Here is a 21,901-nt window from a genome sequence, read left to right as displayed (position 1 = left end):
CCCATTTCACAATTGTGCAATTGGGCAGGTCTAAATACGCCTTGTAGAACCATTCTGGCTTTAGTGCTCTGAAGGAGGATTCTGAATGACTATCATTTCCCTGAGCCCAGCGATACACCTCTGATAAACTAGTCCCCACCACGTCTCCACTCTGCTGCGTGAGGTGAGGTGTGTTCTGTGAGGTGCTCTGATGAGGTGTGTGGGGGTCGTGATCGTGCGGCTCACCTGCACTCCTCCTGGGGGTGCATGCGCTCGTAGCGCTCCCGCACGTGGGACACGCCCAGGTCAGGGTGCAGCCAGTGGACCTCGCCCGTCTTGAGGTGGCTGAGGCGCAGGCCGAAGCAGGAGACGCACTTCACCTTGTGGATGTCCAGGATCTTCTGGATGACCCCCTGTGTGTGGAACAACCACTGTTAGGACACTGCTCGCCCACAGTGCTGCAGCTATGACCCGTTTCATAAACCTCCAATTCTATATCAAGATGATCGTCAAGTTTACTTCATGGGATTAAGTCATAATCTGTCAACACAGTAATGCTACATGATACAATGCAATGACACATTTCTTAGGAGTTAAAATATTTCACATTTCATTTCTGTGAAATGAACCCTGCAGGCTTGATGTACAGAAGCGTACAATGTGGACCAGTCTAGCTGGAGACTGGGTGAGGGCAATGCCTGGCTGTTCTGATTGGAATAGGCGACAGCCCGGCGCAGTGATGGATGATCTCACATAGGGCTTACAGGAAACTTGTCTTCTTTCACTTCATTTATTACATCAAAGTCGCGCTAGCATGAGCTCAAGCTGATTAGTGCTGTCAGTGGAGAAATAATAAATCGCTACAGGCTTGTCTTCTTGCAAACGACTGCACTTAGCTTAAATACCAAAATATATCATCAATATAGCATCACATATAATGTATTTAGCAAGCTGATTATTCCAAAAATGACAAGTGACATAGTTGTATAACTCTACAGGTAAAAGTGCTCAACATGGGTCTCTGATAAAAACTGCTTATCAATTATTTAGACGACTTCAATAAATGGGCAATGGTATGACAGCTTACATATAATAGTGTTTCGTGCACAAATGAAAATGGAATACTGTGCCGTGCTTCAGAAAACCAGATGAACACACATAATGGCACAGACCTACAGTATAACTAATTTAGACCTGCAGCAGGTACTCTGGCCAGGTTCATATGCACTTTCTGCAGTCCTCAACAATCAGACTGCCAGCTTGGTTTCATACCATTAACATATTTTGAGCAAGAACAGCAAGTGTTTCACAAACGACACTGCAAGATATTCAAACGTTGACAGATTCAGGTCTTCACAGAAAATAAACATGTAAGCCAAAAAAGTTCTTTAAGTTCTTTATGGCCTCTGTAGGTTAAATATAGTGATGTGTAGTCTATATTTAGGAGTAAATTAACTTACAATGAATGTGGCATTTAAAGGAGCTAGATATTACACAGTTATATAAGACAGCATGCAGTTATGTGTACAGGTCTTATATGGGCCAGATACATCACCAACTCAATGATTTTACCTTACAGAAAACACGGTGATTTGCCAAAACATGGAAAGAATCAAAGGGACCCTGATTAAAGAACAGAAAGACCATAGGTGAAGAAAACATGCAGCTGTGTAGTGTTAGAAGTGGAACACTCAAGCAAAACACCAGCAGTTCAGTGGGACATGAAGAGGGAGAAATATGTCGATAGCCTGACGAGCCAGACCCACATCAAGATGTAGGGTCTGGACACTCACCGTAGACAGGGCTCAATCGCAGAGGCGGAGCCAGACATTATGAACATCGGGGGCTTAAGCCCAGCGGGGGGTCTGGGGGTTCTCCCCCAGAAAATTTTGGATTTCTTAGATGCAATTTCCTACATTCTAGTCCACTTTAGGGAAGACATCGCAAATCCTAAACGCCTTCCGATTCATATCTACATTCGTAGTTGCATGGCCTGCACAAGACAATACTATGAGCTAGGCTGTTTTAAGGGCAACATTTTCACTACCTCTACTTAGAAGCATTCCTCCTGGTCATTGTAGGCTAAGTGCCATTCACACATGCTACATATTGTTTTTTCCAGCACAGTCTAGGCTACCCAGATCTGCCACAATATCTTGTATAAATACTTGCATTGATTTGATTTAGATTTTTAAATAATACAAATTCAAAAATTCTTACATTTTGATGTATATCTCATCACAGCAAGCTGACAGCTCGACATTACTTTCATGGTTGTGTAGGCCTGACTGCTCTGAAAATGGCAATATAAGAACCATGGTGGAGGGATACTTTGGGGCTGAGCAATGTACAGATATGGGGTGTGTGCCTTCCAGAAAAAAATGGCCATTTCTATTTAGGCTAGTGATGAAAAATGACTTTTTGACACTTTTTGCGCTCCATATTTGTGACATGGGCTGATCGGACCTGATGTTGCGTGATAGCACACATGACGTGCACATATGATGATTATCTATAATATTAAGATACTGCATTGCAATGAACAAAGTAAAGGCAAAAAAGTGTTTATTTTTCAAACTAATTTGGATGCAATATGAGTCTTGAATTGGATACAGAGTTTGCTCTCAAAACTGTATTATGAACGTGCAAAGATAACGTTGGATTATGAACATAGGTTATTATGCCACACAAAACATGGGGTAAGTGGAGCTAAATTAAGTTATTTTGCCGTCACTTCGTCTGTTTTATGACCTAAGGTTGTATTTGGTATCTGTATCTACGAGAGTAATGGTAGCCTACGCTACATGACATTATTATTTGTTTGTCGCTTCGTCTGTTTTCATAACACAAAACGATCGATGTATTTGGTATCAATGGAAAGCCCCGTTTCTCCTCTTTCATTTGATATGCGTGTCATGTCTGTGCGATGCCAGGTTCGCGAGTAGCCTAATTCAAGCGAGAGTAGGCTAATGAACACAGAGCAATATCATTAAATAAACAGACTGTAAATTTAACTTCGTGATTTTTCTTTTAAATGTTCATACTTGATCGTACAGACAAGTGTCTCTCGTTGGAAAGCCCCGCTTCTGCTCTTTCATGCAATAAAGGTCTCATCTCGCTGCTACTAATAATCCCGGAGCAATGTAAACGAGAAGAATGGATGTGTTTTTTGACGCACTTTGTGTCAGTCGGACTCGTTAAAAAGATTCGGGGCTTTTGACGTGAGATCCGGGGCTTCAGTCCCCAAAGCCACCCCCTGGCTCCGCCACTGCTCAATCGGAGGGGTGGGATAAACAGTTGCCTTTCAAATTCCCTCCCCGCAATAGGATAACGCTAAACGAATCATCTTCTTGTTTTCAAGTAGCAGGATGCGTAACCTTCCCTCTCCACGCAATAGGATAACGCTAAACGAATCATCTTCTTGTTTTCAAATAACAGGATGCGTTACCGTCGCAACTTCTGGTCGCATGTCAGTCACCATTATGTTAAGCCCACCCACTGACTCTATACACGCTGTGATTGGCCCGCTTTTATTTTCCATTTCTCAGCTCCTAGCTCTACGGAGCGTTGCTAGACTGCCCCGCCAGCCAAATTACATTTGCTGCCGCTAGGGGCGTCTAGATTTCTAGGCTAATATCTCGAAGCATAGAATGAGAAAAAGAGAGAAAAGAGAAAGAGAGAAAGAAAGAGAAGAAGAGAGAAAAAGAAAGAAAGAAAGTCAGTAAATCAGTAAGTAAGAAAGAAAGAAAGAAAGAAAGAAAGAAAGAAAGAAAGAGCGATTGATTGGTATCCTCACCCTGATGTCGGTGGCGTCGCCGTGGCGGATGTTGCTGGCCCAGGTGCACGGCTCGCTGCTGCTCTCAAAGTAGTGGAAGACCTTGAGCACCCGCTCCAGCGCCCCCGCAGGCCGCTCCATCCCTGCACTGAGCCGGGGCTTGACCCCTGAACACAGCGCATGGTTCAGGTTGGGGTCCAGGTAAGCCGCCGCCATCCCTTTAGTGGGTGCTAGGTGTCCGTCATATTCTGCCCAAGAGAGGAGAAGACATGAGATGGGGTGAGTAGGTAAATATGGACAAGGCCACATAGCAGTTACAGCAGAGACTGCTTGAAAACAAACAACAGTTCCTGTGTGCCAAAAGGTGATAGATGATGGGTAATGAAAACCATGGGAGGCAGTTGGGGGTGATCATAGTGATCAGTGGTGGGTTTCTATCATTAGCTATGGATGGCAGTAGAATGGCTGGCACAGTGCCATTGTGCTACCAACACAGAGATCAAGGTGAAACTGCCATAGAAGTGGGAGGGCCGGTGTGTCACGCTTCTCTGCTGCGGCTTCATCATTATTACAGTTTCAGGGCAACACACAAACTGACTGCAAGCAGAACTCTGAAACACTTTCACCGTTTGTATGCACCAAACTGATTACGACAAGGTGTACAGAGCGGGAATAAATGTCAAGATGTTCAAACTTGACTGCTGATGTCTGACTAAGTGAACAGTGCTCCATCTTTGCCCCCCACCTTAAGAGGATTACCCCGGAGCCTCAGGAGGCACACATCACCCTGACACAGAATTATGAGGGAGCAAAAACAGAAGCATCTGGCTCTTCATTTGGAAAATCTGGATCAAGGATCTGCAATTGTTCAGAATATAATGCTCGAATCCTCTTCAGTAAATCCCTGGCCTGACCATAAGTTGCTTATGCCGTGAGCTCAGCAAACAAATCAAGACAGAACTATAGCTTGCAGGCCTCTACCCTGTCTTTCCACAGTCCTCCATTGAGACAGATTATATACAACATAATCTCAATGTATTTCTCAATTCCCAAAAGGTTTCAGGATTGTAGATTTTATGACCAGAGTAACAGAGGAACTGTTGACAAGCTGTTGACATTGTACAAATATAGGAATATAGTCCTGTTATGCCAAGCATTCCAAACTATATGGCAGTCTTTCCTCATCAAGAGCCAAAATAACAGAGTTACAGTACATATTTCCAATACCAAGCTTTTTAGAAAAAAATATTTTGCAATCTGCATAGTGGAAAGACAGGCCAGTATTAGGCAAAAAAGTTAGTAGAGGTGTAAGGAAATATTTATGAACAGAGAATTGCAATATTACATTTTGGGATATTGTAGGAATTCACAAAACCGCTGTATCAATTTATGATAAATTAAATAATTAATTTACACAGACTGCACAAAAAAAATTGCTGCACTGTATGTTGTTCCAAAACAGATAAGCATTGGGTCATGTGCTCTTTACACTATGACAGCTTTCCTAAAGTTAGACCGAAATAAATGCAATATATGGCCTTGCGTTTAGTTTTGACATACATTGAACCACATCCCCGACTCACGCTACATACAGTACTGCAAGATCCGTGCCAACACACAATACACAGGCCTGGGTGGGAGGAGTGCTGGATGTGGATGGGAGCACTACATTAGGGGCATATCACGGTCAGCTGTATGGCCTTGAAGAGTGGAAAGAATGACCTGACGAGCTGCCATCAGGACAACAGCAGACCAAGGGCACGGAAGGGCACAGAAGACAGCACACATATCCATTAAGGAGTCTGGCACCTCCTGGCTAAGGGCTCAATTGAGGCACACACGCCTTATTTGATCTGAAAGGCTGAGAATGGGTTAAACGTGGCATATGACGTCAGTGAGCAGACGGGAGGCATGATCTAATATAAAGAGGTGCTAAAGTACAAATCTACAGAGGAAAAGTAGCCCATTTCTCATAGCTGGAGCTGTGCTGACAATGCATCTATGACAGGACAAATGATCTGCAAACAGTCCTTTTTTCTTCTTCTTAACTGGAGCTCTGCTGCCAGCCTTTGTCCCACCGCTACTGTATGGCACAAAAGCAAAGGGAAGCAAACACATTAATTGTGGTGGCAGGCTCATTACCTCACCCTGTTAGAAATGTACTACAGTAGCTTGGGTTATCTCACCTCCTCATTAACCGCTAAACGTGCAGGTCAATCACTCTAAAGTTCACCCTTCTGAACTTTGTGTCTACTAACAACACATTTCAAGTCCAACAGAAACGGAAACATGGACTCACTCTATCCCTCTCAGGCAAGACTGAATACTCCAATGAAACTCCAGAGACTCTTCAGAACAGCAAAAACGAGCCAAGTCAACACCAGCAACTCTGGAATAGCACAAAACCATTTCTCGGCATGTACAGTATCATTACGACGAAAGTAAACACCCTTCCAACCTTTAACCTTCGCTGTGCTGCTGTAACGTGACAGAGTGCGCCAGACTAAAGGTAGCAGCGAGCGAGCCGGGAGCTTGTGTGCGCTCCGTCCCTACCTCTGAGACGGAAAGGCCAGCAGCTCCACACCACTCTGGACACACAGAGCAGGGGGCTGCGGCGGCGCCGGCGGCCCTCCGTACACATGAGCACCCAATCAGGTGAGCACCTCGCGCCTGGGACATCCACCTCCACTCACTCCCAACCGCTTTATCTCTGTGGGCTTTTCCAGCCCCAGTAAAACAAGATTACACTCTCAACCTCCCTCGCTCCCTCTACCTCGCTCTCACACACACAGACACACACAGACACACACACACACACACACACGCACACATACACACATAAAAACACTTCTGCCTGAGTTTCCTTTGTCGTCACGTCACATCCTGATTATCACAATACCCCTGGCTGCTCTGAATCCTCTGGTCTGAGTCACAGTGCAGATCTTGTTCCTGTCGCTCCTTCCCAGCGGAGCCCCAGAGAATGCAGCGAGCCCCTTCCTGAAGGATGGGCTCAGGGCCAGGGCTGCCTGTGCAAAAACAGCCCTTAATCAGGACGGGATCCTGCCGCTAACCCCGCACCACCAACACACACAAGCACACTGCGCTGCACTGCACTGGTTGGCTCGCGGACAAAGCTAATCTTAGTAAACAAATAACAGGCGCTCGGCCAGACAGCATATCAGTGAGGTGGGGCCTATGACACTGTCTGCCTGTCACTCTTCCCTTGGAACAGAAACAGACTTTACAACACGGTTGGGTTTTGCCCATTCAAAACTGAAATAAGGACAGTTTATTTTGAGAACTAGTAGGACTAGTAGAAACAGGTGCACACTTGCAGCATAAACATGTTTGTTTTTCAGGATATGCGTGAACACCTGAGCTAAGTCTGTAGCAATGGAAGGAAATCAAAGCATTGTTGCACAAAGACCGAAACTGGCAACATTTTTGGAGGGTTATAATAATCATGCGATTAAGCTTTAAGTAGAGGACAGGGAACAACAAAGTAGTCGAGTTCATCACAGCTGAACCTCCACTTCCACCACAGTGTCTGCCAGCCACCAGCCCCAGAGGCTACAATGTGTCATGGCTTCAAAAGAGCTTTGTCCTGCTAATCATTGGTGAACAGGGATGGACAAATTCCATCTGTTGAATTGGAGAGGCTTGTAGATTGCTGGGTCAATGGGCGGCAGCAGCAGACGCTGGGAGATGTGGAGAATGTGTGAGCGTCCAATCAATACGGCCTTCTGCTGGGCTGCCGGGGCCTGCACTACTATGTCCAGAGAGCCCAGCCAATACAAGCCACAGCCACAGCCACAGCCACGAGTGAATGCAAAACACTACATCAAATACATGGTTTCTGTTGCACCAGAAATGTATGCCACTGGGTTTTCAGACAAGCACTCCCATCATCCACAGCGATGAAAACCATAATAAGCAAGTAGCATCCATTATAAACAATGGCACTGAGATCAAATGAGAGGGCAGTCCAAGGGCTGCGAATGAGGAAGAGCTGCTCATTCCTCAGGGTCAAGTCAGCGGTTGCATCATTGCTCCTCCTAGTCCTTGTGTAGCTTACTCATGGGTGACTTCTCCCAGGAGTGTATCAAATACTGCTCTGTGCTGACTGGAGTCACAAGACTTACCATCAGCTGTCAGGTCTATTGCACAATAGATGTATGCCTTTGTATGGCTAAGGCGCTCTTGCCTGCCCTTCCCTGACCCTTACAAAAGACCATTCAGCAGTCTCTGGACCAACAGCTCAGGTATCCTCTGCTCTGGGAACCTTTTAGCTGTACAATCACAGCAGGTCTTCGGACTTAATGCAAAGTGAGATCAATGGATCTAATTTATGAGTTCCATATGTGGCCCAATGGCCATTCGGCCATCATTCTCACACAGAGCAAGTATGCAAAGCATTCTAAGACATCCTAACACTTCAGAAGTTTATATTTAACCTCCTTACCTCAGAGGTATGTATTTAACCTGTGAATATGTGGCAGAAATCTGAACATTTAAGCTTAAGTAACTTTCTAACTGCAATGACCTAGAAGATCGTCTCTCCACAAACAAAAGCATTATATAACCACATGTCATAGTGTGCTATGGTATAGGGCAATAGATATCCACACAACAGTCCGTGGTGTCCATTTTAGTCTATAGCGCATAATGATTACACCTGATCCCACATCCGCTCGGAGATCCCCCGTCTCCTTCCCCCGATCTGTTGCTGATAGCGTAGCAACCACTGGCGCCAGTGACAAGAGCACGGAGGTCTGCAGTGCAGTGCAGGTCCCCCACAGAGCGCCCAGAGCAGCTGGGACAGCAGGTAAGGGGATCAGCTCCGTGGTACCTGGGAGCAGGAGTCTGAAAAGAGGCCTGCGCTGAGAGCCAGCTCACATTTCAGCTGTCCACTCACAGGGGGGACTTTACGCCGTCATTATGGAGAGTTAGGACTGCGCACTTCAATCCATCTACTTGTCAGCCTTTAGACTAACAGTACAAAAACAGTACAATAGCAAACCCACATCTCCTGTGGCTAATAAGGCCCTTTGATTTAACTGAAAATGTCCAAAGCAAAGCTTGGTAAAAAGGCACCAATCAAGACGCTGCCTCCAAAATCTCTTTTAGGAACATGCAACCTGCCCATCTTGGGCAATAAATGAACAACTTAAAAATGCACATTTGTTTGGTTTCTTCTATTTCTTTTCATGACAGAAATCAATAGCTGAGCACTGGTCAGTGTGAACAGAGGGCTCCCTACAGCATTCAAAAACATCTCACCTGATACCTTTGGCCTGGAAAAAACATTCATATCAGAAAGACCATGATGGATAACACCTACAGCAAAATATAACTTGAGGAGGCAAATATTGAATTTACACCCAAACTTGTTTGCATTGCCGTCAAAAAGTCCACCAAATATTAAAGTGCACAACCATTCAGCGCTTTTAATTAACAGAATCAAGACAGCTTCCTAGGATATTATGCATTATGTAACTAACCGAGTCATTCCGCTGGTAACCTCAACCACAAAATTCTGCTCAAAAGTATGTACGCTGTGTCTTGTCACAGCATGAAATCAGATCCCTACTTTTGCTTAACCTCCAGGAGGCCATTAGGCATTTTTGGAGCCGCCGAATTATCTACTGTGTGCCCCATTTAAGTCTTCTACCCAGATACTGGGGGATCCAATCCAGCGCCAGTGAGAGGCTGAACTGGAGAAGGGCACAGCCAGGCAAAGCAGCTGCTGCCACTGCTGCTGCTCTGGCACTTGCAGGTACATGGCCTAGTTATCCACCTCTGGGAGAGCACACCAATCACACGGCACACTGACACTTAATCAGTCCAAGACCAATGGGAATTGGGCCCTGAGTAATGGAGCCGCTTCATGCAAAGCCGTCCCTTTAGCATGGAGCTGATCATGTTCTGATTGCTGCTGGGGAGATCGCTCATTAAAACAGCTGATTGATATGAGGTAGCAAGAGAGAGAGAGAGAGAGAGAGAGAGAGAGAGAGAGAGAGAGAGAGAGAGAGAGAGAGAGAGAGAGAGAGAGAGAGGCTTTTTGTTGGATTGCGTAATTATGGAGCTGGATCATAAAGGACTCTCTATAGCAGGCACAGCGACATGAAGACTCTGGGCTCTTTGCAATCTACCTCAGATTCATCACAGCTCTGATTAAACATGCAAAGGGCAACGTGGGACTCACAAACAACTCAAGCAAAAGCAGAGCCTTTGATTCCAAGTCAATCTCTCAAATCAAGCTCTCAAGCATTATCTTTCAGCACTATCAGATGACAAAGACAAAGACAGCTCCTTCATGCGGCTCGTAGCTGAATGGCTATGGATACGGCACCACCAATGGCAGTGGTGGTATCTCACGGAGACAGAGGCACGGCAGAGGAGCGTGGCAGAGGAGCGTGGCAGAGGAGCGTGGCAGAGGAGCGTGGCAGAGGAGCGTGGCAGAGGAGCGTGGCGGAGGAGCGTGGCGGAGGAGCGTGGCAGAGGAGCGTGGCGGCTCCAGAGCCGCGGTGGTGCGAGAGGGACGTACTTGGCAGCGGCGGGCCGTAGGAGTAGACGCAGGCGCCCCGTGTCCAGCACAGGGGGAAGGGGCTGCAGCCGCTGGACTCCATGTGCTCTCCACCTGCTGGCGCGCGCCAGGCCCCGCGGCTGCCCAGCGCTCCTGCGCCCGCATAGAGCCCCCCGAGCCGGCCCCCCTGGCACCGGCTCACCGCGGGCACCACAGCTGGAGGGGGCAGAGGGGGTGCGCGCTCTGCCAAGAGGGCTCTCTGGGGCAGAACCCGTGCAGGTAGTTCTCAAGCTCCGAGGATCACCAACTCACACGGAGCACCTCCCTTCCCACAGACACAGACACAGACACAGCTTTGGCCAAGTCATGGAGACGGGAGAACGCCATCGGAGTAGAGCTGCTTCGCCCGCTGCCTGCGCTGTCTCCGTCCTGCCCTTGTTTTACAAATCCACGGGGTTTTCGCCGCCAACAGCATCAAAAACAAATCCCCCGCTAGCGCGTGTTGCTTTTGAAAATTAATCAAGGCAGACGACGTGCTTGAAAAGATACCGGAGGATGTGAAAAGAAGACAAAACTTCAAAACGAAGCAAAAGAATCCTCCGTTCCTCTCCGGCGCCGAGTGAACATCTCATTTGAGCTTCTGGTGCTCATATCCAGGACACTGTGCCGCTGCAGAGAGAGTCTCCCAAGAGGACTGTGTGCAAGTGTGTGAGGGTTAGTGTGTGTGCAGCTCAGAGAGAGAGAGAGAGAGAGAGAGAGAGAGAGAGAGAGAGAGAGAGAGAGCGCAAGGTAGAGTGTGGGTATGGGAGGGAGGGTGGGAAAGGGGCAGTGAGAGAGAGTGAGAGTGAGTGAGTGAAAGAGAGAGAGGGAGGGAGGGAGAGGGAGAGAGAAAGAGAGAGCATGTTTCCATTGACTGAAGTGGGTAAGCAAAGCGAGGCAGCTGAAAGAGTGGGGAGAGACAGGAGGCGAGTTGGTGGAGAGGGGGGAACTGTCCTCATTCATATGCAGGGGCCCTCCCTCCCTAACAGCCATTCGCTGGGCCCTCCCGTGTTTACAGAGACGACACGGCCTCCTCCACAGCACAAGAGAGCTGCATGTCCAGTCTGACCGGCTTGTTATGAATGTGGACCACGGGCCAGCCAAGCACTCGGCCTCAGGCTCGCCCTGCCAAAAGCCCTCCACTACAATCCACCACTCAAGGTCTTAAATTACGCACACACACACACACACACACACACACACACACACACACACACACACACACACACACACACACACACACACACACACACACACACACACACACACACACACACACACACACACACACACACACACACACACAGGTCAGGTAAAGACAGCTTTGGCAGCCTGAAAACAAGGGGATGAGGGATGAGCTGAAACTATGTAAGCCCTAACTCTACATGCACACTCAAATCCTGATCAAACTGTGGCCACACCTGCTGTGCTTTGTGGCCCTCGTCTGCTCCACTACATACCTACATCTTAACACTCATGAACACAACCAACTGGATACTAAAGAACAAATCCTGGATACAAAAACACGATTTGTGTGTACATGAAGCAGAAATCTAATCTGGGGGAAACACACAAAACTCACAGCAAAATGAGGATTTCTATCTAGCTATATAGTTCAGAGCAAGCTACTGGACACACTACTGTGGAGTGGGGAGCTGTAGAAATGACCACTAATCATTGCTACAGCTTTATCATTATCACTAATCACGATCCCTTTTGCACCGCCTCCCTCAAAACACAGTACCTTGCAAGCAAATGGCAAACGCATCCAGAGACAAGACCCACTAGATACAGAGTGAAGTTGTGAACAAAGTGCACAGCAGTAGAATAGGTGGACAGTGACTTGTACTCCAGCAGGCACTGTTCAGCATTCTACTCAAGAGGAATGATAATCAAGGCCAGCTTGAGAGTCAATCATTTGAAGCATCTGCTGTGTTGAGCCATCACTGTACTTATTCCACATTCCATTGCCTTGAGAGGGAAATATAGTAAGCCTACCGCGGATACCTATCGAATGCAGACCAAGCCAAGCCCTTGTTGCATTGTTGCTGCCTGCTCTCTAAGCAACAATAGCATACCGGCCGACCTCCACAAGTTAACATAGAAGTCCACCCCCTGCTGTCTGTACACAATAATTAGTTGACACTGATACTTTAGTTAGGGAGGGCTCTAGGAATAGACATTTTTAATCTATGCAATAGCAACATCAGACGGAAAAATCATCTACAGCAGCTTTAAAGGGATAGTTCGGATTTTAAGACACGAAGTTGTATGGGTTCCCTGTCAGCAACGTAGTGCATCAGCACTGACTTACCCCCGACAGCGTCCTGTGAGCCGAGATCCAGCCGGTTTTTGATCGTTTTTGATGCCGGACTATTTTCTTCAGCAAGTTTCTGGGGTCACGAAAGTAAAGTGTTTTTCTTCTCAAAACCATATGCGTTCAACAGAGTGATATATTTGCACCACAAAAACGTTGTCCAGCTGTCAGTAGCGCGCAGTGATAGGAATCGCGAAAAATAAGTAAGTGATAACGAGGTTTGAATTTTTCCTGGACAACGTTTTTGTGGTGCAAATATATCACTCTGTTGAACGCATATGGTTTTGAGAAGAAAAACACTTTACTTTCGTGACCCCAGAAACTTGCCGGACTACTTTCTTCAGCATCAAAAACGATCTAAAAGCGGCTGGATCTCGGCTCACAGGACGCTGTCGGGGGTAAGTCAGTGCTGATGCACTACGTTGCTGACAGGGAACCCATACAACTTCGTGTCTTAAAATCCGAACTATCCCTTTAAAGGTTAGTGAGTTAACTGAACTTAGGAAGTAGGTTTCATGGTGGCATCTCTAATGTGTCTGGGAAAGAACTGGTAATGTTTTGCCACAGAATTAACACAGTGAGCTCAGATTCCAGAGTCAACAAACGGTCCCATCTATAGGCAGTAAGTAGGCTGCACCTGCCACTGGCAGCTTCCATAGAGAGGCCCAGGGGTTTATTTACCCCAGAGGCACATGAACACGTGACAAAACATACCAGCACAGAGCACCAGGCCAATGAGGTACCGCACAGGTAGCTACAGTGCATTGAATCAGCGGCCAGCTTGAAACTGAACCACTGACAAGTCAGACATCTACAGTAGTTTCCCACATATAAGCCACATTGTGTATAAGCCGCAGGACAGTGTTTTATGCAAGTTAAAAGAAACAAAACCATATTAACACCCCCCCCCCCCCCCCCCCGTATTAACCTCATAGCTGAAGAAATGTTGCAAAATCAGTGTATAAGCTGTGGCTAATAGTCGGGAAATTACGGTAACATTAAAGATGATTTCAAGAAATGAGCTTATCTGACTGACATGGATGTCAGGATGTCCGGAATGCTGCAAATGTACTGATCCTAGCAAATGAGTGCTGTTAAATATGGACAAGCAATCAGTGGACTCTTTTGCTATAGTTTGATGGAGATGGCCAAACATGGTCTTTCTGAAAGAGAACTACACCATTTGAATAATGAGAGGCAAAAAGTTGGAATGACTCCATGTAAATAATAGTTGTTTATAATATAATAATAACTGCCTTAATGTAAACTCATGCCACTTTCTCTTGTGCAGCAGAGTGACCTGTACATTCAGCAATACAAACACTATTCATTATACACAGAACACATTCACTATCACTGAGGTCTGAACGCTAGTTCTCAGCAGCAGGGGTGTAAGAACATATCGATATATTTGAGAATCGCAACATAATGTTTTGTGATATTGCATTGATTCTCAAAAATTGATTCTCATCAACTTATACGAGTTAAAGAGGAACTATGCAGGATTGGCGATTTCATCTCTGGTTTCGGTTTCGTTTTTCGTTTTCGCTCGTTTTATGCTTGCATTTTCTCTGCAGAGCTTCCCCGACAGCTTTAGCGTGTATATTTATACATGTATGGGCTATATTTAAATATATAAATTGCAAGCGTGGTTCTTCGTCTCAGACTTCCAGATGTAAACAAGGAGCGATCGTCTCCTGCAGAAAGTTGCATAGGGTCTCTTTAACATACAACAATTGTAGTCAGTGGTTTATTTTGTGTTTAAACTCCCAACACCTACAGCTGTTGGTAAAAGCACACTTGTTTCACTCAAATTTCCTAAAACGACCTCTACGACAATATCTCAATATGTGGCAATATATTGAGCCGTAACCCCTTTATATCATATCAAAAGATTCCTGCAAACACACACGAGACCTGCTCTCAAAGAAACCGCGGTGGATGTGTCTAAAAAATGGCAAAGTGGAGCATGAAGCCTTAACTAAAGCCGTTGTACCTCCCTCGCCATGCTGTCCCTGGTGTTCCACAGGCGGCTGTTGAGCCCCAGATTCTCCCCAGATTGAGTGCTGAGACGGGGGACTTCCTAGCAGCCTAGCCCCCCACAGGCAGCACTCAAAGCCTCCCAGGCCACCTCACACACCCACATCCTCCTGAGACACAGCGGAGCGCTCAAAGCCTCCAATGCCACCTCACACACCCACATCCTCCTGAGACACAGCAGAGCGCTCACGCTGGGGCCTCCAGTCCAAACACTACAGCCAAATTCAACAGTCCATCCACTGCAGCACGAGACAGATCCTTCACATTACATGTGAGCCCTTTAATTGACTGGGAAGCGCACACTTGATTTTAGCAATGTTAGGCTATTCCAAATGAAATGTTAGACACTCTTTACAGTTGCTGAGAGACCTACGATTGCTTTAACGGAATCTCACAACTTCTGCATGAATATCATTTGGGTTTTTTGTCCTCAAAGGTCCCACCACTGTTAAGGGGTGTGCATCCTTGAGATAGACAGTGATGAATGATTTTGTCCTGCATTCTAAACAACCATTACATGACTAAAAGAATTCACTTAAAGCAAAAAAAGAACTGCCAGAACAATGAATAAGTACTCATCCAAACAATGCAGAAACAAATGTATGTAACTGTATTTAATTCAGATTAAATGTAACCATGTTTAATACAAATAAAAAACAGACACATATTATTAATGACTGTTTAATGAGCACTTACCTGAGTAGTATTGTGATATTCTTGAAATATCTAGAAAAGAAAAAGAAAGAAAATTAGACTGTGTGTTTCTACCTGTTTTCAGACTACTGATACTGAAGGAGTTGATTAGAGTCCATCAGAATGTGCCAGGTGGAGGAGGCACACATTAATATTCACACACACACGCACACGCACACGCGCACGCACGCACGCACACACACACACACACACACACACACACACACACACACACACACACACACACACACACACACACACACACACACACACACACACACACACACACACACACACACACACACACACACACACGGTCATTAGCAGTAGCTGGAGTGCTGGCAGGTTGTGTGCGCCAGCCAAGCTGCCATCATTAACGCCAGCCATGCCCAGGGCAACACTCAGCGCCGTCCTGTTAGCTGCTAGCTGAGGTGGCAGACTGCCTCGAGTTCAGCCTGATGGCACACGGAATACTACAGGCCTCACTGGGATGCTCAGAGCCATCTCAGCACACCAGACTAACACCTCCATGAACAGCACTTTAAAAGTGTTACTCTGGTTTAACTGGCGGAGTAAGGTGCTAGCCACACCAAGGTCAAACATCTAATACTCAGGGACACACAGACAGTTGTAAACCTAAAACCACCGTCTTTAATAAGAGATTACCAAAGATTATCTATAGATTGGAAAGAGGTTTCTGCACGTTAAAGTCATTTAGTCACAGCATTGTTCTGGATTACTAAGACTACAGAAAATACCCAAGCCCACCAAATACATCAGTGTCAAATGGTTGATGTTCATGGGGGCTGTGTGAACTCTAGTCCTGTTCTATCCTAAGTCAGACTCCAGAGTGTACCATCGAGGCTACGGCCACCTGGGTCTTTCCAACACACCAGTGGTCACCTCCCAGCTGCTGCCTTTACTGCCATGTGGGTCATGTGCACACGATGTACCTGGACATGGGTCAGTGCAATCACCTGCTGGAAGGCCATGAAAAGCCTTGCCTGACACAACTGGGGAAGGGATTAACTTGGACAGATGACAAGACAGGAGTGGGAGATGGATGGACTGCACATCAGAATGGACGTGAATCATTTCACATTGATGTTGTGGTCATGTGCATTATTACTTGTGTAATGTGTCAATTCAGCATGAACCCCAGCTTACGCGGTCAACACGTTTTCAGAAATAAGCTCTGTGATTGGACAGCTGGGATACGAGGGTGCTTGGTCACCTGCAAATCTGCACAAAGTAGAATGAGCGGATACAGAGGGGCTCACTAAAGGCCTCTGCAGTGTACAATATAGTGTAGATCTATAGATGTCTGCCGTCTCCAATCTCTACTAAAGATATGGATTTTCGTTTGACAAATCACAGACAACATCCTGCAGGTAGAAGTGAGGAGATGGACCTCTCGTTGGCTTATCTCATGACTGTGAGGATATCTGAGCAGGGGTTTGTGTACTGTACCTTTGGCTCAGCCAGCGAAAAAAGGGACGTCAGAAGTGAGATGTCATGAGCGGCACGGAGCGCTGAGTCATGCATGCGGGCCTGTGTGCTCCAGCACTATGAGTCAAAGCAGCACAGCTGCACCACAGCACAGCACAGCACAGCACAGCACAGCACAGCGCATGTCTCCACACAATACACTGAAGCTAGGGAAGGCAGCTGTAGCATCCCTGACCCACCCTGATCCAGGAAGATAAGGACATTAGTATTGAAAGTCACCAGATAACGATATCTGATGAGGGTGAGTTTGTGTGATCAACATAAGGCAGACATCATATAGGACAATTTCCACAGGTATTTCAACTGCTGTCAGCTGACTCTGTAAGAGAGTAAACAGGTCTAGACAAGATCTAAAATACCTAACACAACTATAACTACAAGCACACCAGTTAAATCAGGCCAGCATTAAAGGAAATTATAGCATACCACTGAGATGTAAAGTAAGAATTGTCACACCACTGCTACCGTTTAGCTTCAAATTAAAATGTTGATGTGAAATAGCCTGACAGTGTTATGAACTGTATGCAGAGGCAGCGCTAGTGGTTGTAGTACTGAGAGCATGTCTGATAACAGTGTGAGATGGTGCATTCAGGTCGTTGAGGTAGTAGGTGTCTGAGTGTAGTCACCCTCATGAAACCCTCCTACTTTGGAGCAAAAATGCCCTGTGGTCCGCAACACTAACACCGTCAAATGGCCCCCATTTAGGAGTGAGTGCAGCAGCTGGAGAAGAGAAGAGCAGCTTAGCCACAGCACTGAGCTCAGATTAAGGACAGAGGAAGACATGTCTTCACAGCATGTCAACTACTGGATGCTTAAGACTGACTGAAGGTCCTCTTCCGCACCTCCATAACGCCACCACAATCTCGAAGTCACCCTACGTGGACAGACTTCAGTGAAAGTGAATCTGTTATTTAAAACCACCGTCCCAAACAGCTGCTTCATTCTAGATGGGTTTTCTCTCTCCTTCATGAGGGGCTTGACTACACCGCCTGTACACTGCAGTTCAGGGATCTGAGCAAAACAAATGAATGGGCCAAATTCAACTGAGTGCCTTTGCAATTTACAAAATCCAGATACCTAATGAAATAATTGACTTTGCCTCCACATGTCAACCAGTCAGCATGTGCGTACTTCACTGTTCGCCCAACTGAGCTTCCATCCCCTCCAGTTCCACTGCATGGGCATCAGCCCAAGCCCTGAGGATCTAGCTTAAGTAAGGGGACATCCAGTACTGCCATATGGGGTTGGTCTACAGTGCATCCACTTTATCAGCAGGTCTCACTCTCAAGCTAACGCGCAGCACTAACAATAATATCTTTATATATTTTTACTGTATAATGCTTAAGATAAAAGCATCTGGTAAAATAATGAGTGGTGTACCAGGATTCTGGTTTTGTTTTACTTGAGCCAGTGCATTCACATTCGTTCCCATTCAGCCTGCTCAGACAGACATAAAATGTTGGTGCTTCGCCAATGGTCCATAGGGCCTACTGACCATCCTGGTGACAAAACTGACATCATGCATATACCTTACCGTGGCCACATCCATAGGAGGATAGTTAAAGGTGCAGTTTCAGGTACTTTTGCCAACTGTAGAGCTCTCCCTAGAGTCAGGATATATGTTTACTTTACTCTGCTCTTGTAAATAGCCTACTTCCCTTGGCTTGTTCCTTTAAGACTTGCAAGACTTAATGAAATAAGAAAATATTTGTTTTATCCTTTGATTCACAGTATATCTAGGGCATGCATACTGTGTCTTCTCTTTTAAACAACCCTATCATAGTGTTGTAAGAGAGATAATAAATCACTTTATGATGTGAGACTAAATCTCAAATACTTCTATTTATTTGTTTGAACTATTTTCAGTATTTTGAAAATTGTATTTCACAAAAAAAAACAATCCATAACATCCACTCTTCCTCTCCCCATAGATTCCATCTAATCTGGTGACATAAGTCAGTCAGATCAAAATTCATAGTGAGAAAGCCCTCAACATTATGGAAGCTGGAGAGAAGTCTAAAAACTAACAGAGGATTTTCGTAAATCGATTTTCAATTTTAGAAAATGTGATAGAAAAATAGGACTGATGCTGGCAATATATCCAAACAAGAGCTCAGCTGGCATATTGTACAATGCAATAACAAATGGTATATCAGATCAATATTCTCTCATAACACGAATGAACATACAATCAATATGACCGATATGAAAAGAACTCCCTCTTCCTCCACAGTCACGTTCTGTTTACATCATCTTAACTTCCCCTCTGGTCACAGCAGATATCAATAGTGTCAGTGTCTCAATCAGAGCTTTTGTTTGACTAAAATGTAACACACCTTAGCTGCCTCACACAACTGAAAGTACTAAAATATACAGGTGAAAAAATACTGCCACCTCTTATACAAACATTTAGCAAATTGCACTTTGCACATGGCTTTTTCTCACTTGGAAAACATACCCGTGTGCCTGTGGATGACTTATAGAGGTGTTAAATTAAACCCAAGTGTGAAATTAACGTTATTCAGAATTTGTAGGCCCCACGTTAGATTGTGTTCATCCTCCTTAACACCCTTAAGTGGAGTGGACCAGGCTCTTCTGAACTGAGTACAATGACAGCAGGCACTGTGCTAGAATCAGAACTCCAACAATGCAATCAGATAGAGATCGTTCATCACAATTTGAACTGAACATGAATGAAAGCTATTGCTTTCTAACATCTAGGCTCTTTAGGGATGGGTTGTGGAGGAGAGTTGGCCATTATTTCTCTCTTCAATAAGGACATAATTCAGTGTGGTAAATAATGCAGGCAAGATTACACAAGTTCATAGACAAACCACATCTTACTTCAGTATCATTATAAAGACGACAGTATGCTCTACTGTCTTTAATTAAACACAAATGCAGAGATAAATAGCTATTAATGCTACATGCCTTTGCTTGTGTCAAGAATCTACTTGCCTACTTAGCCAAGCTAAAGATGCATGATGTTAGCGGTCCTTGTTATCTTTTGCAATACTTGTCTGGTGTTCCACTCCACTGAAAGCTATGATGTGGGATGCCGATCTCATCAGGCGTTTCTTGGTTGTAACTTGATGCAAGACATACAGAGATATGTACTATTCAGTCACCCGGTCTAAACCCCAAGAAAGTTGTAAACATGACTTGTGACCATCAGCTTTACTAATGGCTAAGAATGTAAGCTACTGTATCTTCTAGACAGCTGGCTATAAACGGCGCATCACAAACATTCTATAAGAGAAGAAGTATACCCTGAAGCAGTGCACGTCAGTGAGGTAACTCTCCTGGAATTCCTTTGGTCACATTAACATTCAAAATATGAAGCACAGCTGAGGGCAGGACTTCTTCACAGCAAATTCTCAACCACTGAGTTAGGCAACCGTATTCTCCTCAAAGACCAAAGCCAAGACAATTAGGGGGGATTTCACAACAGCAACCTCACAAATGTCGCAAAGAGCCTGACTGATATTTTCAGAATGCACCCACATGCAAGAGCTTGCATGGTGAACATGATAGTGAATTCCTCCCCTTATCTATACGGCCTCACCTTTAGTTGTTTGTACCAGACAACAACACTGAGACTATTATCGCTAAACTGAAGTTAATGAAAACAGCAACAGCTTCTGTAGCATTTCTTTTGGAGCCTCACGTTGTTGTCTGTGTGTGAAATAAAGTCAGAAGTCTTTCCAGCCAGACCTTACCTCCCTGTGCACAGCTGAGAAGGCTCCAGAACTGCATGGTGCTGCCGTGGAATCAGGCAGGAGGGCCTCTCCAACCGACAATCTGAAGACCAGCTTAAAACAACCCCTTAAACACCCTTATCTTACTGTTCTTATCTTCAGACTTGAGATTTTAAGGTTTCCAGCTTGCTGCTTGAGACGGCAAGAGAACATGCTGCCTGGGCTACACACCTTAGTGTTTGAAAGCAAGCGGAAAGTATTCTGTGAAACATACTCTTCCACCTTCCCTCCTCCTGCCCCTCCTCTAGCCTAGTGCTAGCTATGACATGTCAAAACCACCTCCTACACACAAGCAGAAGTCAATAAGCAGGCTCCCTTCCAATTGGTCAGATCATGTAGAGATGGTGGAAACATACCTAGAGGAACAATACAATTGGCTTTCAACACAAGAGAAAAATCAGAGTGACAATAAAATCACAAAATAAAATAAAAGACGCATATTTGAAACCCATCACGTGTCTGGAAAGCGGTTACATCAACAGTTATCCTGTTTCATACAAATATTCATTCTGTATGCCAATGTTATGTAGTCTGGCTATCACCATACTAAGCTCAATCTTTTAAGATTGAACATTAGTCTGGGGAGTCTTCGCGTTATTTCTACTGCATAAGAGGCGTGATATCAATGGGCATTGGGCATAGTTCAACGATCCAGGTGTGTCTTTTGGATAAGATAGTTTGTGAATGGACCCAAAGGTTGTGGACAGGAAGCAGAGGAGATAGATGTGCAGGTTTCCAGCCTGAGCTGCCGGGCGAAATCCAAATTCGCTGGCAGGTCAGGCAGGGTTCACCCAGCCTATATTCTATGTGAACTGAAAAAAAAATATGCCAATAAAAGATGGTGTAATCTCTTTCAATCAGTGACTTCAAGACCTAGATTGGATTTCAATTCCACATCTTCCCTGAAAAACATAACTTTGAGAACTGTCCTTGTTGTCCAAGATAAAACTGCTTCACTTGAGTTTGATGAAATCCCATGTCTGAATAGACTCCGTGCAGTTGCAGGTAAAGGAAATGAATAATATAGGCAATATAGGAGTATGCCAAACGAAATATAGTTCGTTCTCAATCATATTCATATATTTTTAACCTCTTTTCCCCTTAAACTACACCCGTTACCATGGCCTATATGGGTCTCCAGTCTTTAGGCTACCTAAACCACAGTGGGCAATGCCACAAATGCATACTGTACATAGGCCTAATACTCAAATGTCATAGTCATTTAAATTCAACAGATCTGCTCTCTTATCTGGATTTTGTTTTAT

The 21,901-nt window shown here is 45.2% G+C and overlaps 1 protein-coding gene across 9 annotated transcripts in view; it reads right to left on the bottom strand.

Annotated features, from left to right (window-relative positions):
* Positions 1–20,793, bottom strand: part of ptk2ab (protein tyrosine kinase 2ab) — a 54,559-nt gene extending 33,766 nt beyond the window's left edge. For 5 of the 9 annotated variants that reach the window (XM_062539592.1, XM_062539594.1, XM_062539596.1 and 2 more), the window contains exons 1-3: positions 6,308–6,515; positions 3,776–4,002; positions 226–392 (exon numbers count right to left, since the gene is read on the bottom strand). In XM_062539592.1, the coding sequence (XP_062395576.1) occupies positions 226–392; positions 3,776–4,002; positions 6,308–6,395 (482 nt within the window). In that variant the 5' untranslated portion in view covers positions 6,396–6,515. Of the gene's footprint in view, positions 1–225; positions 393–3,775; positions 4,003–6,307; positions 6,517–15,372; positions 15,403–20,597 lie in introns of those variants that run through there. The other 4 variants (XM_062539600.1, XM_062539601.1, XM_062539595.1 and 1 more) reach the window with 3 other exon arrangements.
* Between the last annotated feature and the right edge of the window lie 1,108 nt (positions 20,794–21,901).

Source organism: Sardina pilchardus, chromosome 6 (assembly GCF_963854185.1).
Source record: "Sardina pilchardus chromosome 6, fSarPil1.1, whole genome shotgun sequence".
Classification (NCBI taxonomy): Eukaryota; Metazoa; Chordata; class Actinopteri; order Clupeiformes; family Clupeidae; genus Sardina; species Sardina pilchardus.
This window is presented reverse-complemented; position numbering and strand designations above follow the sequence as displayed.